The sequence below is a fragment of the Enoplosus armatus genome, chromosome 15 (assembly GCF_043641665.1).
Source record: "Enoplosus armatus isolate fEnoArm2 chromosome 15, fEnoArm2.hap1, whole genome shotgun sequence".
In the NCBI taxonomy this organism is placed as follows: domain Eukaryota; kingdom Metazoa; phylum Chordata; class Actinopteri; order Centrarchiformes; family Enoplosidae; genus Enoplosus; species Enoplosus armatus.
The window spans coordinates 8,106,280-8,125,762 of NC_092194.1; the positions used below are offsets into that span (position 1 = coordinate 8,106,280).

Below are 19,483 nucleotides of genomic sequence, written 5' to 3' on the forward strand. Positions count from 1 at the left end.
GAGTTTTGTGTCCACAGAACATAGCGTCAACACTTGATTTTTTCAGTGGAAGGCATTGTTTTTGGAAAGAGATGTTTTAAATTTTAAATGTTGCATTAGTTCATTTTTCAATACTGTAAGACCCACAAACAAACAATCCATTCACGTCATTTGCCTTGGTGTTGCTGCAGAAATATCACACACAGGGCAAATACGATAAAAGCTATAAGATATATTTTCTTTTCGTAATGTGGGTGACCTAACCCTTTGATATACTGTCTGCTCAATCTGGAGTCAGGGTAGGTTGACCTTTAGTCAAATTACTTGTTTTGTTTTTCGTCAACTTGATTTGCAATGCATATATCTCGGGGTGTGTCCTGAGCACAGTCAGAGTCTATGCGCTAAACTCCATTTTAGTGTATCTTTTGGATTCAGATGGAGGGATAAGCGAGTCAGCGGTTATGGCCATGGTGTGCACGCAGAGAGTGGATATATTTAAGTTATAGCATTAAACTGTAACAAAAGTCACTCTAGAAGGACAACATGAATAAGAAAAGATACTTTCTGGAGCCTCCAGAGGTCAAAGACTACCTGGTCAAAGGAGAAAGATTTACCAAGTGGTCAGAGGTGAGTGAATATGTCAAGAAAATCTCTACTATTTAATACCAGCTAAAATAAATTTTAGTACATCTTTAGTAAATCTGTGCAGCTCTAACAGTTTAACAGCAACATGGAAGTTTCATTTGAATCCCACTGTAGTAACTTTAATCACTGATGTTGAATTAATTAATTGTTCTGGAAAATATAGGTAGTCTTACAGCACAAATGGTCTAATTTAACATCAGCACATCATCATCGAGCAGCTCTGCTTTAGAGGCTTAAAACTCAATAAGCGTCCAAAACGCGTGAACACTAATTCCCTTCTCTCCATCAAGGACTCCACAAAGACGGGTCCTGTCACCATGAAGATGGATCCGAAAGGTTTTTATGTCTACTGGATCAACCAAAGCAAGGTGATCAATATCTAGAGTCTGGATAAGAAAAGAAAGTGTGGGGAAGTGTTGACTCCCATTCAGCGGCTTGTAGAAATGAAATGGCTTTTTGTGCATCAGACGAACACAACCTGACCGATTAAAACTCACATCAAAGAGGTGGTCATGTTTCAGTGACTCACATTCAGAGTTTGTGTAATGTGCATGTGATTTGGATCTACCAAAGCTGTGGGATAGCTACGAGCTGCACTGCACCTTTCAGGTCCCAGCAGCTTGTGGAGATTATTGATTGGTGCTGATGTGGGCTCACCATCCTGCTGCACTGTGATGCACTCCATGGAGATCTGTCTTAGCTGCTTCATCTCTCTCTCTCTCTCTCTCTCTGAGAGAAGCACCTTCTGGTTTTCACCACATCACAAAACCAGTGAAGCCCACATCAAATGTGCACCTCATGTGTCTGGGTTCAATCATGCTGGCACGCTGTTGCTGACTTTAAAGTGTTCATGTGAATTTCAGACAAAAAAGCATCACAACCGTTTCCTACGTGATGTTTGAAGGCATTGCTGTCAAATATCCTTTACACAAACAGAATAAATCCCATAGTTTTTGCACTTTGCCAAAGGGTGACTTGTATCTGAATCCATATTTGGCCCGGCGCCTACATGTTGAATTCACTATTGGAGATGATTCTCTGCTTCTTGTTTCTAGGAGACAACGTTCCTGGATGTTGCCACCATCAGAGATACCAGAACAGGAAAATATGCAAGACTTCCCAAAGTGAGTACAGTATTATTATTTAATGTTGTAACCTGCTCTCTGATGCAATTAAGTTAAACTGGTGTGTTTGTTGTACAAGAATCTCTGCAGGCATGCAAATTGCATGTCAAGCCCTTAGTTTGTCCATTAGTATGAGAGGCATATTTGCATTGCAAAAATGCCGATGGACACATATGCCGAGGCTGCTCCCCTACTGCAGAAACACACAGATGCACACGTACTCAAACAAATATAAATACACACTGAGTCATGATCTCAGATTTCCGTGAGTGAGCTTGTGTGCTTGTTTTGAGTCGAAATCTGACAGTTGTAGTTCTTTTTCCGCTTCCTCGTCGGCCTCCACAGAGAGTTGCAGTATGCAGCCATCGTCATCCCTCACTGAGGGTTCAGAGGTGAGATCTGAAATCTGTTTCCCCCCAGGAAAGAGCGCAGAGCTATGCATCATCCCGGTTGGGGTGCCGTTGGAAGCACATCTTCCTCCCGGGCCCCTGAGGGGTTTTGGGAAAGCGGCTGCAGTGCTGACGTTGGCTCTGCACTTCTGAGAGTAGCTTGGAAGTGATTGATTATAGAGTAGCAGACACAGGAAGGTAGTACCTAAAACATTGGTCTTCTTGCTGCTGTTTGCATATGAACATACGTGTGTGTGTGTGCATATGTCTCAGTGTGTATGTGCATATGCTTGCATGTCTTGATCAGCAAATTTGCCTGGGTGAACAAGCTCCCAGAGAACAAGTGCTGCAGACATGATTTGACTTCTTTACTTCTGCAAACAGAGGTGAACCGATAAAATAATGGCTATGAAACACATCTTCTGTCTTTTTGCCTTTCACAGCACCCAAAGGTTCGCAACGTGTTCAACATGGACTTCCCAGACAGCAACCATCTTGCCAAAACTCTGACCATCGTCTCCGGTCCGGACACAGTGAACCTGACCTATCATAACTTCTTTGCCTCTAAGGAGAAAGTGACACAGGTAATAAGCCACTGTGTACTCTGGCTGTGTCTGTTTTATTGGCTGTGTGTCCTTCCTCTAGCTGTTTACAATCCTTCCTCTCTGTCTGTCACTGATCACCCTGATTGTTCAAACACAGCCACACGCCATTAGCCATCATACAATGAGCCTTTGCTTCCCCTCCCAATAAGGTGCCCCCTCTCTCCCTTTTAGTCCTTATTAGACTTTATGACTCCAATATCCGGATTTAATAAACTGTAATGAAATCACAATTGTGCTTTGTTTAAACACAACATGCACTACTCTCATTTCCTGAGGTACTATTATATCAATGCCCTCTAGTGGTGAGTTTGCATCCATTTAAAATCTTTAAGAATGGCTTTAGGGCTAATGACATTTCAAGCACAATTCATGTTGATATTGAATGTGATATCCCTGTATGTGTTTGTAATTAAATGCACATCAGAACTGGGCGGATGACATTCTTGCAATTACCTACAATGCCGCCAGAAACAATGCATGCAGACACGTCTTCCTGGAGAAAATGTAAGTGAACGTCATGTCACCTGACAGCTCAGCTTGTGTTGTTGCAGTGCTTTTTTAATTTAAGTGTAACACAGTATCGGACCCAAAGCCTTTGTGTTTAATCTCAGGTACGTCCGTCTTTCTCTTCACACCAACAAGGATGGCAAGATCCCAGTGAAACAGTAGGTTACAGTGCAACCATCAGAGGGTGCAGGAGGACACACAGGGGTTACCTTGTACAGTTTCCAAGTTACAGGTTTCCACATATCATACTCAGTGTTTCGCTGTGTGTTTTTTCTCAGTATTTACAAGATGTTCCCTGCGGATAAGAAGAGGGTGGAAAGTGCCTTGGCATCAGCACACCTCCCCAAAGGAAAGGTTAGAAAATATAGACATTTGAGCGGTTTGGCTGTCTATCTTTCACAATTTTTCATTGCCCCATAATTCAGATTCCTGCATAATTACAGTAGCAAATAGGTTTTGATAATTTAGTAATAATGACACATGTGTTTTTACTTTTCAGCATGACACCATGAAGCCTGATGTCTTTACTGAGACTGCCTTCAAGGCCTTTCTGACAAATCTCTGTCCTCGGCCTGAGATCTATGAGATCTTCACTTCTTAGTGAGTCTGCCTCTCCTGTGCTTCACTGACTATCCTCTGAGCAGAACAATCCTTGAATCATCATTCTATATCCTGTAGTTTTTCCCAACTACACACCTACTTCTTATATTTAGTTTTTTTATTCCATTTATTCCGTTTTGAGACTTCCACAAATTTTGGGCCAAAAACATCTATTGACCTATGACCTCTATGATTGCCTTTGTGGTAAACCCTGACATCTGGCATCTACATTTTTTGTAAACGGCTCAGCTAATTTTGTATCTGCTGTTATGAAGCCAGAAACGTTCTTCATTACATATTCTATATCAGTTGCACAAAGCCAGAAACTGCGCCTGATGTTCATTTCATTATGCTTGGCCAGTCTGATCCTCCAAATTCGTGCAAATTAAGCTACCTGGCGCGGGCTCAGGTGGCAGGTAGTGGGCCGTGATAGGCAGGAGCAACATTACTGATGTGATTGTCACGCCTCACTGTGCCCTCTAGCTCCAACAAGCCCATCATGACGAAGGAAAATTTCACCAAGTTCCTCAACGAGAAACAGAGGGACTCCCGGCTCAACGAGGAGCTGTTTCCACGCCTGCGGCAGGACCAGATCAAGGCTCTGATTGACAAATATGAACCCTGCTCCTCCAATTCAAACAGAAGTGAGATTCATTGATGATAGGTTTGTTTTATGGAGGACTTGCAGATGGTGGCACTGCTGTTTTTAATACTTCAATGTGTCTCTCGTGTTCATCTGCAGGTCTGATTTCTCCAGAAGGTCTCTTATTCTACCTGATGGGGTCGGAGACATCAGTTGTCATGCAGGACACGCTGGCCAAGAGTCAGGACATGACCCAACCCATACCCCACTACTTCATCAAGTCCTCCCACAACACATACCTGACAGGTTCACACACACAACTTTCATTTAGCTCATAGGTTGTCACACTTGATCCAGTCACCATCTGAGGGGTCAGTCTTTCTGTCTGTCACCCTGCAGCTGGTCAGTTCTCCGGCGTGTCCTCTCCGGAGATGTACCGTCAGTGTCTGCTGTCGGGCTGCCGCTGTCTGGAGCTCGACTGCTGGAAGGGCAAACCTCCAGATGAAGAGCCCATCATTACCCACGGCTTCACCATGACAACTGAGATCCTCTTCAAGGTGCACGGTTCATAGGGCACGCCTTCAGTGGGGTCTCATACACTCATACACAAAGTTTCATATTTCAACATTTTATATATTGACATTTTTCCCTTTTATACATTAGCCATCCTGGTCTTGCATCTAAACAAGAACAACAATCCATACATTACTGATATGAACTATCTGTTCAGTGGCCTGAACTGATACGAACAACCTTCACATTTTTGCGCTAATATATGTGATATTTTTATCTTGTGAACAGATAGTAAAGCCTTGCATCTCACACTTTGCTCAACTTCACTGTAGATGGGAAGCTGAAGAGTTAGGGACCGTCTCAAAACTGCACTCCAAAAGGCCAAAAGAGGTTTTCAGAGCTTATAATAGCTTTTTCCATTGAAATTAAATATGCAATTTACAGGGCAGCCCAGTTAGCTGTTATGGCCCGTTTTTTGTCCATTTAATTTTTGAAATTTAATTGACTCAGATCAACTTTAGATTCATCTGGACCTCCTCTCTTTATGTATACAACCCACACTTTTTAAAGACAAATCATGCAATATGTACCAATTGTATATGTACCCAATATATACCATTGGGACCATAAACAGTTGCACATGTTTTATTTAGACTCACTTAAGCCTTACTTTGAAATTTGAAATTTGAAGACTACAACGACAAATCATGCTATATTATTTGATTAATTTAGGTACATGGTTAAAATATGATTGTATATTTTGTGGGCAGCTAAACATATACATATACCTTTGAGCTGTATAAATATAAGTATAGAAAACAATAAAACCCAGAAAAGGAAGAAGTGTAGACGGTTTTTGGTGTAAGCCCAACCCACTTCGAGTGAGTTTTTCTTTGCTGTTGTCTCATAAATCTTGGACCTTTTCTAGTAAATGGCCAACCCCTTAGTTTCCTGTGAGCATTTTTTGCATTGTTTCAATACGACATCTTCATGTATACACTCAGTAGCTGAGAGGCTGTGACCAAAGAGTTCAGCAAAGTGTCTGTCAAGTGGATATCATGATATGCCTATAAATTCACTGATTACCTTTTTATTCGTGCCCTTGTGGGCATTAAAGAGCAAAAGGGTGTGAAGGCTTAAAAGCACACAGTAACACACAGACACACACGTACACACACACACACGCTGGCAGGCAACCTTGTCATCCTCTCACACTCAACACTTCCATTTAAGGGCAGACGGAGCTCCACAGTCCCAGGGGCCCAGACACAACACCTCCCTTTAGTTTACCGTCAGCCTCTGGATGGATGGAGCTGACTTCAGGGCCTCTGCATAGAAGCAATAGTTCTGCAGTTTGTCATGTTGCCTCTCTTCATGTTTAGGAGAATAGTCATGATTGGCTCAGTCTGTTGGTCTTTGACTTTTGTGTGATTTTCATGATTTTATTCTGTTTCAATTCAATTCAATTCAATTCAATTTTATTTATATCTCATGACACTTTACAAATAGAGCAGGTCTAGACCGACTCTTTATAATGTTATTACAGAGACCCAACAGTTCCCACCATGAGCAAGCACTTTGGCGACAGTGGCGAGGAAAAACTTCCTTTTAAGAGGCAGAAACCTCAATCAGAACCAGACTCTAGGTGGGGGGGTCATCTGCTTTGACCGGTTGGGTTGGAGAGAGAGAGAGAGGGAGAGAGAGAGAGAGACATAGAGAGGGAGGGGGAGAGACAGATAGACAGACAGAAAGAGACAGAGAGAGAGAGATAGACGCAGAGACACAGACAGACAGACAGGCAGACAGGCAGACAGGCAGAGATGTATGGCAGCCCTAGCAGTAGCCATAGCAGCTATAATTATAATAATAATGGAAATATGACTGATAATAGTAGTTACAGCTGTAATAATAGTAACAGAACTACAACTAAACATAATAACTGTAGTGATGAGAGTCAAGCGGGCCCATAGCAGCAGCACCCAGGCGTACCAGGACCACGATCCACAGGAGCCCGCGAGACGACAAAGCACAAAGAAACTCTGGGGAAGATATAAAATTAGTAACATAGCATTAGCATTGGAGGGACATGAATGTGTAAAAATGGAGAGGGAGAGGAGGAAAGCTCAGTGCATCATGGGAAGTCCCCCAGCAGTCAAGGCCTATAGCAGCATAACTAGGGGCTGGTCCAGGCAGGCCTGAGCCAGCCCTTAACTACAAGCGTTATCAAAAAGCAAAGTTTTAAGCCTACTCTTAAAAGTAGAGAGTGTGTCTGCCTCCTGGACCCAAACTGGGAGCCGATTCCACAGGAGAGGAGCTTGATAGCTGAAGGCTCTGGCTCCTGTTCTGCTTTTGGAGACTCTACGAATCACAAGCAACCCTGCATTCTGGGAGCGCAGTTCTCTAGTGGGGTAATAGGGTATTATGAGCTCTTTAAGATATGATGGTGCCTGACCAGTAAGAGCTTTGTAAGTCAGGAGAAGGATTTTAAACTCTATTCTAGATTTTACAGGGAGCCAGTGCAGCGAAGCTAATACAGGAGAAATATGATCTCTTTTCCTGGTTCCTGTCAGTACACGTGCTGCAGCATTCTGGATCAGCTGGAGAGTCCTCAGGGACTTATTGGGACAGCCTGATAATAAGGAATTGCAATAATCCAGCCTAGACGTGACAAATGCGTGGACTAATTTCTCTGCATCTGTTTGAGACAGGATCTTCCTGATTTTTGCAATGTTACGAAGGTGAAAGAAGGCAGTCCTTGAAGTTTGTTTTACGTGGGAGTTAAAGGACATGTCCTGATCAAAGACAACTCCGAGATTCCTCACGGTGGCGCTGGAGGCCAGGGCAATGCCATCTAGGGTAACAATATCCTTAGATACTGTGTTTCTGAGGTGTTCAGGGCCAAGAACAATAACTTCTGTCTTGTCCGAGTTCAACATCAGATGATTGCAGGTCATCCAGGTCTTTATGTCCTTAAGGCATGCTTGGAGCTTCGCTAACTGATGAGGTTCTTCTGGCTTGATTGATAAACATAGCTGGGTATTGTCCGCATAGCAATGAAAATGTATGGAGTGTTTTCTAATAATATCTCCTAAAGGAAGCATATATAAGGTGAATAGTATTGGTCCAAGCACAGAACCTTGTGGAACTCCATGACTGACTTTGGCGTACATAGAGGATTCATCGTTAACATGTACAAACTGTGATCGATCTGATAAATATGACTTAAACCAGCTTAGAGCGGTTCCTTTACCTTTACCCTGTTTGTACCCGGGTTTTTTGCTGTGTCATCAGCTTGTTTTCTGTGGGTCTCTTGTCGGTTGTATATGTTTAATCTTAATCTGATTCAATTAAAAGTCTAGTTAAAGGCATTAAAGAACAAAAATGCCTGTCTCCTTTTGATATGTGACAGGATGTGATTGAGGCCATTGCTGAGAGCGCCTTCAAGACTTCACCGTATCCCATTATCCTCTCATTCGAGAACCACGTTGACTCGTAAGACCTGAGCTTTTCCATGACCTCATGCCATGTAATGTTATTAACACAATGTAATAATGTTCTGATGTCATTATCCCAAATGGAATATTGATGGAACATGTTGAGGATGTAATTGAACCTTTCGTCTGAGCAGCAGCTTTAACAGGTGTTCCTCTGCTTTGTTCCAGGGTGAAACAGCAGGAGAAGATGGCCAGCTACTGCAAAACCATATTTGGTGATGCCCTGCTAACAGAGCCGCTGGACAAATACCCTGTGAGTACACTGCTGCAACACAGCTCGCTGTCAAAATAATAGAGTGAGATAAAGTTTATATATTGGGGATTTGTTACACAGTTCTGATAAAATTAGATAAAGGATTATAAAGTTCAATTGTGATGTTTGTCCCCTTTCTTGTCTCTGCTAGACATGACCCTCCTAGGCTCCTGTACCCATCAAACTGTTTTATATCAACAGCCAATGTCTGTTTACCTCCTCTCGGCTGTGTGTTTGTGTGTGTGCATGTGTTGTGTGGAGGGGCGTACATGTGTTTGTACTCCTGAGGCAAAGAGACGACATGTTTAATGGACTCAAATAATATTCGGGCTGTGGCCAGGATTTTAGAAATGCTGAAGTCATGACTCAAAACTTTTTGTTAGCCGCCAAAAAAGAAGAAAAAAGACCAAAATATTATTATTATTATTTCTAACCTGATCATTTTAATGCATTTTTTAAATCATCCACCACATCACCAGGAATATAATTCTGCAAGAGAAATAGTAAATGCCCTGATCTAGTATTGTTTTGTTGCTGTTAACTCCCAAGTTAGTTTTAGGTTTCTTTCTATTTGTCTGTAACATCCAGCTGAAGCCGGGCCAGCAGATCCCCAGCCCGTCTGAGCTCATGGGTAAGATCCTCATCAAGAACAAGAAGGGCAGCCACGAAAAGCCGACCCAGGCTAAGAAAACCAGCACAGCAGCCCCTGAGCAAACCACAACCACAGCTGCACCCACCCAGGACCCAAATACCACTTCCCAGGATCCTGTCAACCCAGCACCCAGCACCCAGGAGAACCAAGGTGGACTCCATGAACCTCAAGCCTAAAACAGGCCTGTTGAGTTATTTTTAGGTGTCACTGACATTATGTTTACATGTTTAACCAGAGGGGGACGCAGCTGTGGAGGACAACGAGGAGCAAGAGGAGACAGAGGAACAGGATGAGGAGAAAATGAAGACATCAGATGAGGTAGAGCGGTTGTGGTGACAGCTTTATTGCTTCACATCCCCCGTGTCCAGCTAAAGCATCCGTTGACTTCCTGTCAATCCCCCACAGGGTACAGCTGGACAAGAAGTAACAGCGTATGAGGCGATGTCATCCCTGGTCAACTACATCCAGCCCAACAAATTCATGTCTTTTGACAATGCCAGAAGTGTGTCTTTGCTTCATACATACATACATAAGACAAGATGGATTTTTCAACATGTACTTTTAAGAAAATCACAGGTAAACGAATCAATGTCAGTGTGAGTTATGCAATTCTTCCTCCCATTTTTTTATTCCTTCACAGAGAAAAACAAGAGTTACGTCATCTCATCTTTTGTGGAGACCAAAGGGGAGACAATGATTTCCAAGACAGCTATTGAATTTGTCGAGTATCCTTGCTGCAGATGTTGCCATGCTCCAGAACATGACAACATATGTCAAATGGGCTGAATTTTATTAAAAATTGCACAAAATTAGATCAAAATATGTTTCTTTGTGCTGTCATAAGAGTATTCTGGTTCACATACAAATAGATAGAGATATAAAACTGTGCTTCCTGAACCATCTTTCTCAGATACAATAAGAGACAAATGAGCAGGATTTACCCCAAAGGAACGAGAATGGACTCATCCAATTACAGCCCCCAGCCTTTCTGGAACGTAGGCTGTCAGATGGTTGCGCTCAACTACCAGACGATGGGTAGAAATGGACACACAATGCTCTCATAACCACTTAAAATGTCATAAATGTGTTCCAGTACATGAGAGGATGTAACTATTCACTGGTTCTCTTTAATCACCACTTGAGTCTCACATGTTTGAAATGTTGTTATATTTTTAAACCTGAGCTTCTGTTTTTCACCACAGCAGGTCAGTGTTGCACCTTTGTGCTGCACAGGCCTCTTCTGTGCTTTGCAATCCAAAATGCTCACTGCTCCTCCTTGTGCTGAAGAGAGGGGGCATGAATGGGCCATTTGTGTCTGTTTTCAGATTTCCCCATGCAGCTGAACATGGCTCTGTTTGAATTCAACGGCAGAGCGGGCTACCTACTCAAGCACGACGTTCTGCGCCGCAGTGACAAGAAGTTTGACCCTTTCTGCGACAGGATTGACACCGTTGTGGCGAGCACATTGACCATAAAGGCAGGTTCACTGCCTTGTTATTGTTATGCTTCTCTCACTGTGGTGTGTTCAGCATGGGGAGCCTCGTAGCTGTGCACACTAAATACAAAAATAGTTTAAAAAGGTGAAAATAATGACTTTCAGGCTGCAGATAAAACTTCTCACACACTAAAGCTGCATCATTTATAGTAATGCATTGTAGGGAAACTGATGAACAAACAATACAACATGAGTATAGCTGACAGCTGTTTTTGCTCTTCTAAATTGAGCCTCAATAGCATGGGGAAGTCTGTATGTGTGTGTAGCCAAGTTGCTTGGTTTTCCCTCTAGTTTAAATGCAGAGTCCGTAATAATGCAAGCTTCCTGCTGAGACATACATGGTTCCTGGTATTCAGCAGACTCTGCATGAGTGAAAACCTGAGCCCTATTTATATCCACTGTGCCCTAAACATGGGTCCACACATCCACACAGATCTATTCGGGCCAGTTCCTGTCTGAGAAGAATGTGAAAACAGGAGTTGAGGTGGAGGTGATCGGGCTCCCGGGAGACCCCAAGAAGAAATATCGCACCAAGTGGTCCCCCACACCCAACGCCATTAACCCAATGTGGAATGAGGAGCCTTTTGTTTTTGAGAAGGTGTGTGTTAGTGGACATGTTCAATACATGTGCGAGTGAATGTGTTTGTGTGAGCTCAGCCATTATAACCCACTGTGCTGCTGCTGTTGATCTTAATATATTTGTTGTTGTTATGATGGATAGATCCTGCTCCCAGAAATGGCCTCTCTGAGAATTGTAGTGCATGAAGAGAACGGTAAATTCTTGGGACACAGGATCATCCCACTTGATGCCATCCAATCAGGTCAGTGAAAAAAAAACACTTCACTTCATGCTTCATCTAATCTACATCATTTTAAACACCACTGAGTCATCCAAGGCCTCAGAATGTGTGCAAACTTGTTTTAGCCAGTGTCTGGATCAAGGGAGCTGCTGCCTCGTTTTTCAGTTCACCGGGATTTGTTTTATGCCCTGCAGGTTTCCATCACATCTGCCTGCGCAGTGAGAGCAACATGCCACTCACTCTGCCTGCTCTCTTTGTATACATCGAGGTCAAGGACTACATCCCTGCTGCCTTTGCAGGTGCTCTGCTTTTCATTTTGTGCTTTTGCAAAAGAAAAAAACCCTCTGCTGCAATTAAATGCATATTGTTAGAGTCAGGGACAAGACCGATTTTGTTTGGATGTGTGGAGCTCGGTGGCATTTTTTTTACACACATTTCTATTTGATTGAAGTATGAACTGTTGCTGCATTGTGCACTGACGCTTTCGATTCTACCTCAGATTTCACAGATGCCTTATTTAACCCGACAAAGGGTACAGAGAAGACCACAAAGACCCCCAAAGAGGTAACAAAAAACAGCTAAGGGAAACTACTAAAACTGACTTATCAGTAATGTCCCAGCTCTCCCTTAAATCCTTAACAGCACTTATTAACTTCCTGGAACATGACAAGCCTTGTTAAATCATGATGTTCCTGTCCTTTTTGCACCCATGCAGTCATCCTCCGACTACGTTTCTCCCTATGAGTTGCCTCTTGTGGTCCAAACCCCCACGGACAAAGCTAAGGAAAGTGAAGCCCCACCTCCACAACCTGCAGCAGAACCTCCTCAGACTCCTGACAACGCTCCTGCTGAAGATCCAGCCCCGGATGCAGGGAGCGCCACCTCTGAAACCCTTCCCGAAGAGGCAGCCCCTGAGAAGGAAGAGCCAAAGGCAGCTACTGAAACCAAAGAGGAGCCGGTGACTGACTCCAATACAAACCCTGAGCCTGCTTCAGATGATAAGAAAGGCACAGAAGCTGCCAGTGCTGCCGAAGAGCCAGAGTCCAAAAAGCCTGCTGCTGAAGAGCCGGCTGCCGAAGATCCTTCTGCTGAAGAGCCGGCTGCTGAAAAGCCTGCTGCCGAAGAGCCGGCTGCCGAAGATCCTTCTGCTGAAGAGCCGGCTGCTGAAAAGCCTGCTGCCGAAGAGCCGGCTGCTGAAGAGCCAGCTGCTGAAAAGCCTGCTGCCGAGGAGCCGGCTGCCGAAGAGCCGCCTGTAGAAGAGCATGCTGCTGAGGAGCCGGCTGCTGTGGTTGTGCCCTGTCCAGCAAGTGCATCGCTCGAGTCTGCAGGATCAGAGAGCTCATCTCAGCCGCTGACATCCAGCAAAGGTAACACTGAAGGGCTTCACAGTTTCCCTTTTATCAGTACACTGTAGGTAAAAACCCCTACGTTGAGTAGATTTATTATAAATGCATATCCACTGCCGACACAAGTGGGAGGATTCTCACAACAAAGCCCTGTGTGTTTGTGCTGCAGAGCCTTCGACTGTGCCTACCGAAGAACTGACACAACACAAGAATTATGTGAAGGTCATCAAGCGTCAGGAGAGAGAGATGAAGGAAGCAGAAAAGAAGTATCAGAAGAAAGGAGAGGATCTGATTCAAAAATACTCTGACTCCTTCAAGGCCATCAAGAAGAAGGCCTCAGTGAAGAAAAAAGAGTAAGGGGAATCATTTGTTTGCTATTTGTTGTCATAATGCTTTTCCGAGTCAGTTTCTAGCAAATACAGTAGGAGAAAAAAATTAAAACGACGGTTAGATAGTGTCGGTGGAGGAGGGGTGTACTTCGATCCATCTGTCCAATTGTTTATGTTTAGTCATTCACCAAAGACTGTTCTGTTTCCTGCAAAGTAACAGTGAATTCTACAGCATATTAATATTGACCCTCTAATGAAGTTGTTGTTTTGGTCAGTGTCATTTATGAGATTATGTTTAGAAGCACGGAGAATATTCCTCAGCTAATGTGTTTTTCCAGCTGAAGCAGAATATTAGAGGATGAATAGAACAACTAAATGAATATGTGCTGTAGTGCTTTTTGTGCACAGCCCTCCACGCTAAGCTTTCAGGACAAAACATGTGTTATTCAAGGCCAAATGAGCAGTGCTGTATAGGATTTCCAGTAACCACGTGCTGTCAGTCGAAACTAGTCTAAACTCTATTCCCCCTTCACTTATGCCCTGATTTGTTGTATTATGTTTCCTCTAGGGGAGGGGGAAACACCTCTGACTCCGGTGTGAATACGGAGCGGGTGCAGGAGCAGAAGGAGAAAATGCAGGTTGAGCTGCAGGCTGTGTGGACGGAGCAGTGTGATCAGCTGAGGAAGAAGAAGGAGCAGTGTGCCACAGAGGTTAGTAAAATACAGGTTTATGTTTAAAACCACACCAAAAGTTGGCTCATTAAAACAAAAGATATAAGTGGTGCAAAGTAACTCAGTACATTTAAGAACTGTACTTAAAGCGGCACAAAACAATATTTTTAGATCAACAAGGGACCAAATGACTATGTATAATGTGAAAGGCGTTTGTAGTGACAAACCCACAACCCACCAACTCTTTTTGTTGACAGTTCCCCTCAGCTACACAGAGCATTTTGGCGTCTTTCAGTGTTGTGCAGTTCGGCTACTTGGTAGGACAAAAGCATGCTCAATGATGGAGATCAGAGCTAAAAGTTAGTGAATATTGGACTTACATTCGCCAGGTGGCCAGAAACACAACTCCAAATCAATACTAATGATGCTCCGTGTACATGAGCAACATTTTGCAAACAAGTTTGCCATATCATCTTAAAAGGCGAAGACAAGTCAATGTTGTGTTCACAACTTTTACTAGTTAATTGCCAAATTAAAATTTGCATACAAAACATATGATCATTTAAAAAAATATGGTCCATCGTTATAGATTAAATGACCCAACAGTATATAGTTTTGATAGCAGAGAACTATTCCTATTTGTCAAACTGGCTTCAAACGTCTTGCAAGAAAGTTAGGAACTGTGTGTTTTTTCATAGTTAGAAGATAATGCACTTTGTTCCGCTATCATTAATAGTTGTCTCAAACTCATCAGCCGTGTCTTTATTTTTACATTTCATCCATATACGAAGATTTTTAGATGGAAACCTGAAAGTCAAGATCTGCTCCTCGTACCCCCCTCTCGGCAGTCTTTATTACATGTAATGATTCATCCCCAAAATAGGATTCATTTCCATGGCTCAGGATGCAATCACATCTTTCATGTGCACCTCATTTTACCTCTCTGTGTTGTGGGATCACGGGCCAGCAGCCAGCGCTTTAGAGGCTCTATTGATTATACACCGGAACCCAAGTGCTCGGGGGTACTTGTAGCATAAGCTCTGCATCTGAATGAGACTGAGGGGTCAATCAGGTAATTCTTCAAGGGTCACCACCTCACTAGACAGAGTGTTGACTCTACTGTGGAAGTGCTGTGGAGTGAGGGGAGAATTAGCAACTCGCATACAGGTCTCGGGCCAAGTTTAAAGCCAAAGTTCATGCAAATTTACAACAGAGGGCTGAACTTTTGTTTGGCTCAAAGAAGAGAGACTTTAATCACACACAACATGGACATTGTTATTTAGAGCTACTCAAGTCTCATTTTCTAGCTTTATCTTGACTGTGATTGTGGCACTTCCTTCTTGTGTTTTGTGACAGAGACTGGCCAAACTGTTGGAGATGGCCACAGAGAGACACTACAGCGAGCTCAAGACCCTGGAGAGGTGTGAGCACACATACAACACATTTGGGACATGCTGTACACACTTGAGAGAGTCTTTCCAATCTGTGCCTTGAGATTTTGCTGTGACACTGTCTGTGTGTGTATGTGTGTGTGTGTCATTTGAGGTGAAACATTTGACATTTTGCAAAGACAATACCTCAAATAATGAATGAATCACCTCAATGTGCAGGTCTTCCAATGTCTTTGGCTGGCTTATGGTGTCCTGGGTGTGTGTGTGAGTGTGTTATCCCAAGTCCCCAGCTGGCAGATGGTTATCTCAGGACAACCATTATCCAACAGGTGTTTAAACAGCAGTAGGGAAGCGAGGGCAGCCCTGGTCATCTACCTGCCCACACAGACGCTATAACATTGCATTTAAGCCTTCCTTTCACTGAAAAGGTCACACCAGAGACACACAGCCCTGCGATTCTTGTTTAAAGAAAAAGGGTTGTTTATATGGCCACTTTACTTTCTGCCTTCGCCTTGTTTTGCAGTGAATCCAAAGAAAACAAGAAGAAAACACACTCAAAACGTTCATCCTCGGAAAAAGCAAAGTGAGTTCACGGAATGACCTTCAGTTACTTTATATGTTTCCATTCATTACTGTTCCTCTCACCGAGTTACAGCTTCTTATCCAAAATGAAAAGAAATATGAGAGGACAGATGATGAGGAGCAGCTTAGCTTCTTACCCTTCTGCCACATGGCATTGCACATCACGTCTGGCTTGAGTTGATGAATTTTTAACATTATGTACTAGAGGTCTAAAATTATAATGATCTTCTCCTAGGCTGAAAAAGGCGATGAGCACAGAGGTGTTGGATGAGCCTAGTCAGTCTGATGCTGCAGTAAGTAGACTTTTAAACTCATTGAAAGTTGTTAGAGACTGTTTGAGCATATATGTACAATTAAATGAGTAGTTTGACATTTTGGGAAAAGTGCTTATTTTGCTTTCTTGCCAAGTGTTAGAAGAGAAGATTGATACCATTTTGATACAATTGAGACCAAATAATTTTTATCCTGAAAGTATGATGCTGGAGCTAGCAGCTGGTTAGCTTAGCATAGCGTAAAAACTGTCAACAGGGGGAAACACCTATCCTTGATCTGCCTACCAGCACCTCTAAAGCTCACTGTTTAACACAGAAAATTGTGCTTGTTTGGCCTGAAAAACTTCCGATCTTATGCTAAGCTTAGCTAACAGGCTGCTCGCTGTAGCTTCGTTTTTTAGCTGACAAACATGAGAGTGGTATCAATCTTCTCATCTAACTCTCAGCAAGAAAGCAAACAAGCGTACATCTCACGAAATGTCGAACTATTCCTTTAAGGGAAATAGAAATTCACATGGAAATCCCCACCTGAGTTTGACTGAAGTCTGAAGCTACACACTCATCGCTGCATTTACCATGTTCACGTGCACCTAAAACAGTATTAATGTCACAGCTCACACTTCACATCTTCTGGTTTGTTCAACACAAGTTGTATTCAACCGTGTAACTATGGTTACAAAGAGGCAGCGGAAAAATATCACCTTAGGCATGTTACAGCACTTTTCTTTCATACACTTGCACACAGGTTCACATACACCCACGTGTTTGCTTACACACACACACACACACACACATACACACACACACACATTGTTGAACTGTAAGAGCACCCACACACACACACATGAACATGCACACCCCTTCACCCACAAACCACCCACATCCACAAACGCACATATCCTTTTACCCTCTGAGTAAAGTGCAGCGGGCCCCGACCATAGGCCAGGCTAGTCCATTACTCAGAAGCTGTTTACAGGGAGCCGGCTAATCCATGTGTGGTCGATGACTCACTGAGCTCTGCTTGTGTTCCTCTGTTGGCTCATCAAGATTCAGACCTGTTGTATCTGGGTTAAAGACTGGGTTCACTCCTCTCTCCGATCGACTCTGTCTGGATGGCAGCAAACCCCTCTCGACCCTCCACACATCAGGGTCCCATTGCAGCTCATTTTGATCAGCATTTGCCCATTAATTACAGCACCTATTTATAACACAATCAGTTTTTTAATCAGTACAGCCTCAGTATTGAATGGCCGGGTGTAGTAAGGGCTGTGTAACCGAACTGGACAAGTCCAACCTGTTGTGACTTAACTCTATTGATTCTCTTGCTCTGGTTGCATCCCATGGGTGCCTTCGTCTCCAGATACACACACACACACACACACACACACACACACACACACACACTCACAGGGAGGAACATGAGCAGACGAACTGCTTATAGACATGCAAACAGTCTTTATCTCTCACTTGATACCACATGCACACATGCGAACAAAGTCACACAGACTCAAACCATCGATCGGTTGTGTTTTTCTGTAGCGACATGTTGTACTGTACTTTATTGTATTGTTACAGTCCTCAGATTACAGCGGGCAGCAAGAGGCTCTGATGAAGAAACAGGCTGCTACACTGGAGGAAATCAAGGCCCTGACTAATCAGGTACACACGCTGACAACAGGATACAGTTGTTTTTCTCACCCAGGAGGACGTTGCACTGATTTATAACCCTTTTTGAACAATAACAATGGAACTCAGGAACTACTAAAAGTCTCTTTTGCACAATCCTGTTTGCATTTCTAATTCATCTGAAGATCTGTGAAGACGAGGCAAATTAGATTGGTTTGTGACCATCAGAAAGTACTACCCCCTGAGCAAGGACTAAACTAGTAACTAAATTTGATCCCTGGTTCCTCTGGTCAAAAAGCAGATTTAGTTCAGTTCCTTGAAAAGTTCTTGGTCCCCTGGGAAAGTTCCTGTGGTGGAAACACCCTACTACATGGTTTACCTTGTGGTGAGGAGCATTTTGTTCCGATCATAGTAGGTATGTCCCCATAATGTGATTAATATGTGATTAATACAAGTACAGTCAATTCTATCACACACATCTACAGTCCAATCCATGCCAAAAACAAATCCCTGTTTTTCAAATACATTGTCAACCGTGGCCATCTGTCCCCTCAGTGATCATACGTAATGTTGCAGGGTGACACATCCACTTTGGACGATTGAGAAAGTACAGACCACGCTCCCACCGCTGCAAATGATGTCAGAGCACTTTTGTGACAATGCTTTGCTTTGGATTAGTGAAATCTTGGCAGTTAATATTGGAAAAAAGAGGTGCTAGATAGTTTAGACATTGACGCGTGAACGCCAGATGGATAGTGTGTTTTTATGTCTCATCAATACTATTAGCTTACTAATACAGTTTTTGACATTGGGAGAAGCAGTGGGAGGAGTGTAAAGAGATAAACGGACAAATAAGGATAACTTATTCCTTTAAGCTAATCTTTTCTTTTATCTTTTATGTATTTAACATTATTGTATTGAGCCATGTTTCTTAATACAGGCACATTGCCAGATTATTAATTATCCTGAAAATAGCTCATCATCGCTCTTATTTAAAATCAATCCATGCCACTGGGTCCAAGCCAGTTCTCTAGCTTGAGGTTAGCAATGCTCTTTATTTTTACTGGTGCCAATACACAAATCCATTCTCTAAAGATTATGATAAGCACCTGACGGAGAAAAGAAACAAACAAAAAAGAAAAGTCAATGTGTCCTTTTGAAAAGCTTGTAACCTCTGACTAACCTTTGGCCCCTGCAGCTCAATCAGGAGGCCATGAAGGAGCACGAGCAGAAAGTGAGGTCTCTGCCAGCAGAGGTGAGGGAGGCTGTCAATGTCTGTGTGGGGGCCCACTTTCCCGACCTGGTCGACCAGGCTGGAGGCAAGAAGGTGGAGGGCGTGGGCTTATATGGAGATGTCTTCCTGGGTTAGATGTGCCTTTTGATCCCCGACCCGTCAGTGTAACACTGTCCTAACGTCCTGTTACGTAACCTCCAGTCTGAGCATAACTATGGAACAATAGAAGATTATTCAATTAGGAAAGCTCTGTGTGAAATTTCAATTTAGAGGTGCTATTCATAGAGAGAGATCTTTTTTCTATTTTAAGCCATAATGATGTTTACATGGATGTCCTGTAGATCAAAAGTTAGATGGTTTGGAAATTATTTTTCATTCTCTGTTTGACTCTTT

The 19,483-nt window shown here is 43.1% G+C and overlaps 1 protein-coding gene across 2 annotated transcripts; it reads left to right on the forward strand.

Moving 5' to 3' along the window:
• The first annotated feature begins 522 nt into the window (after positions 1–522).
• Positions 523–19,225, forward strand: plcb2 (phospholipase C, beta 2). 2 transcript variants are annotated; one of them, XM_070920048.1, is made up of 32 exons: positions 523–606; positions 915–992; positions 1,680–1,748; positions 2,581–2,721; positions 3,167–3,246; positions 3,354–3,407; positions 3,528–3,603; positions 3,749–3,849; positions 4,333–4,493; positions 4,592–4,738; positions 4,832–4,989; positions 8,355–8,437; positions 8,608–8,692; positions 9,281–9,494; positions 9,580–9,662; positions 9,750–9,846; positions 9,985–10,069; positions 10,255–10,379; positions 10,670–10,821; positions 11,273–11,437; positions 11,561–11,660; positions 11,834–11,938; positions 12,139–12,203; positions 12,355–12,696; positions 12,913–13,006; positions 13,155–13,338; positions 13,883–14,024; positions 15,342–15,406; positions 15,900–15,959; positions 16,194–16,251; positions 17,806–17,889; positions 19,055–19,225. In XM_070920048.1, exons 1-32 carry the CDS (start codon positions 523–525, stop codon positions 19,223–19,225), a joined length of 3,708 nt encoding a protein of 1,235 aa, XP_070776149.1. The 2 variants fall into 2 exon arrangements, with proteins under 2 accessions (XP_070776149.1, XP_070776151.1); XM_070920050.1 differs by having other exon boundaries at positions 12,355–12,654; positions 12,901–13,006.
• The last annotated feature ends 258 nt before the right edge of the window (positions 19,226–19,483 follow it).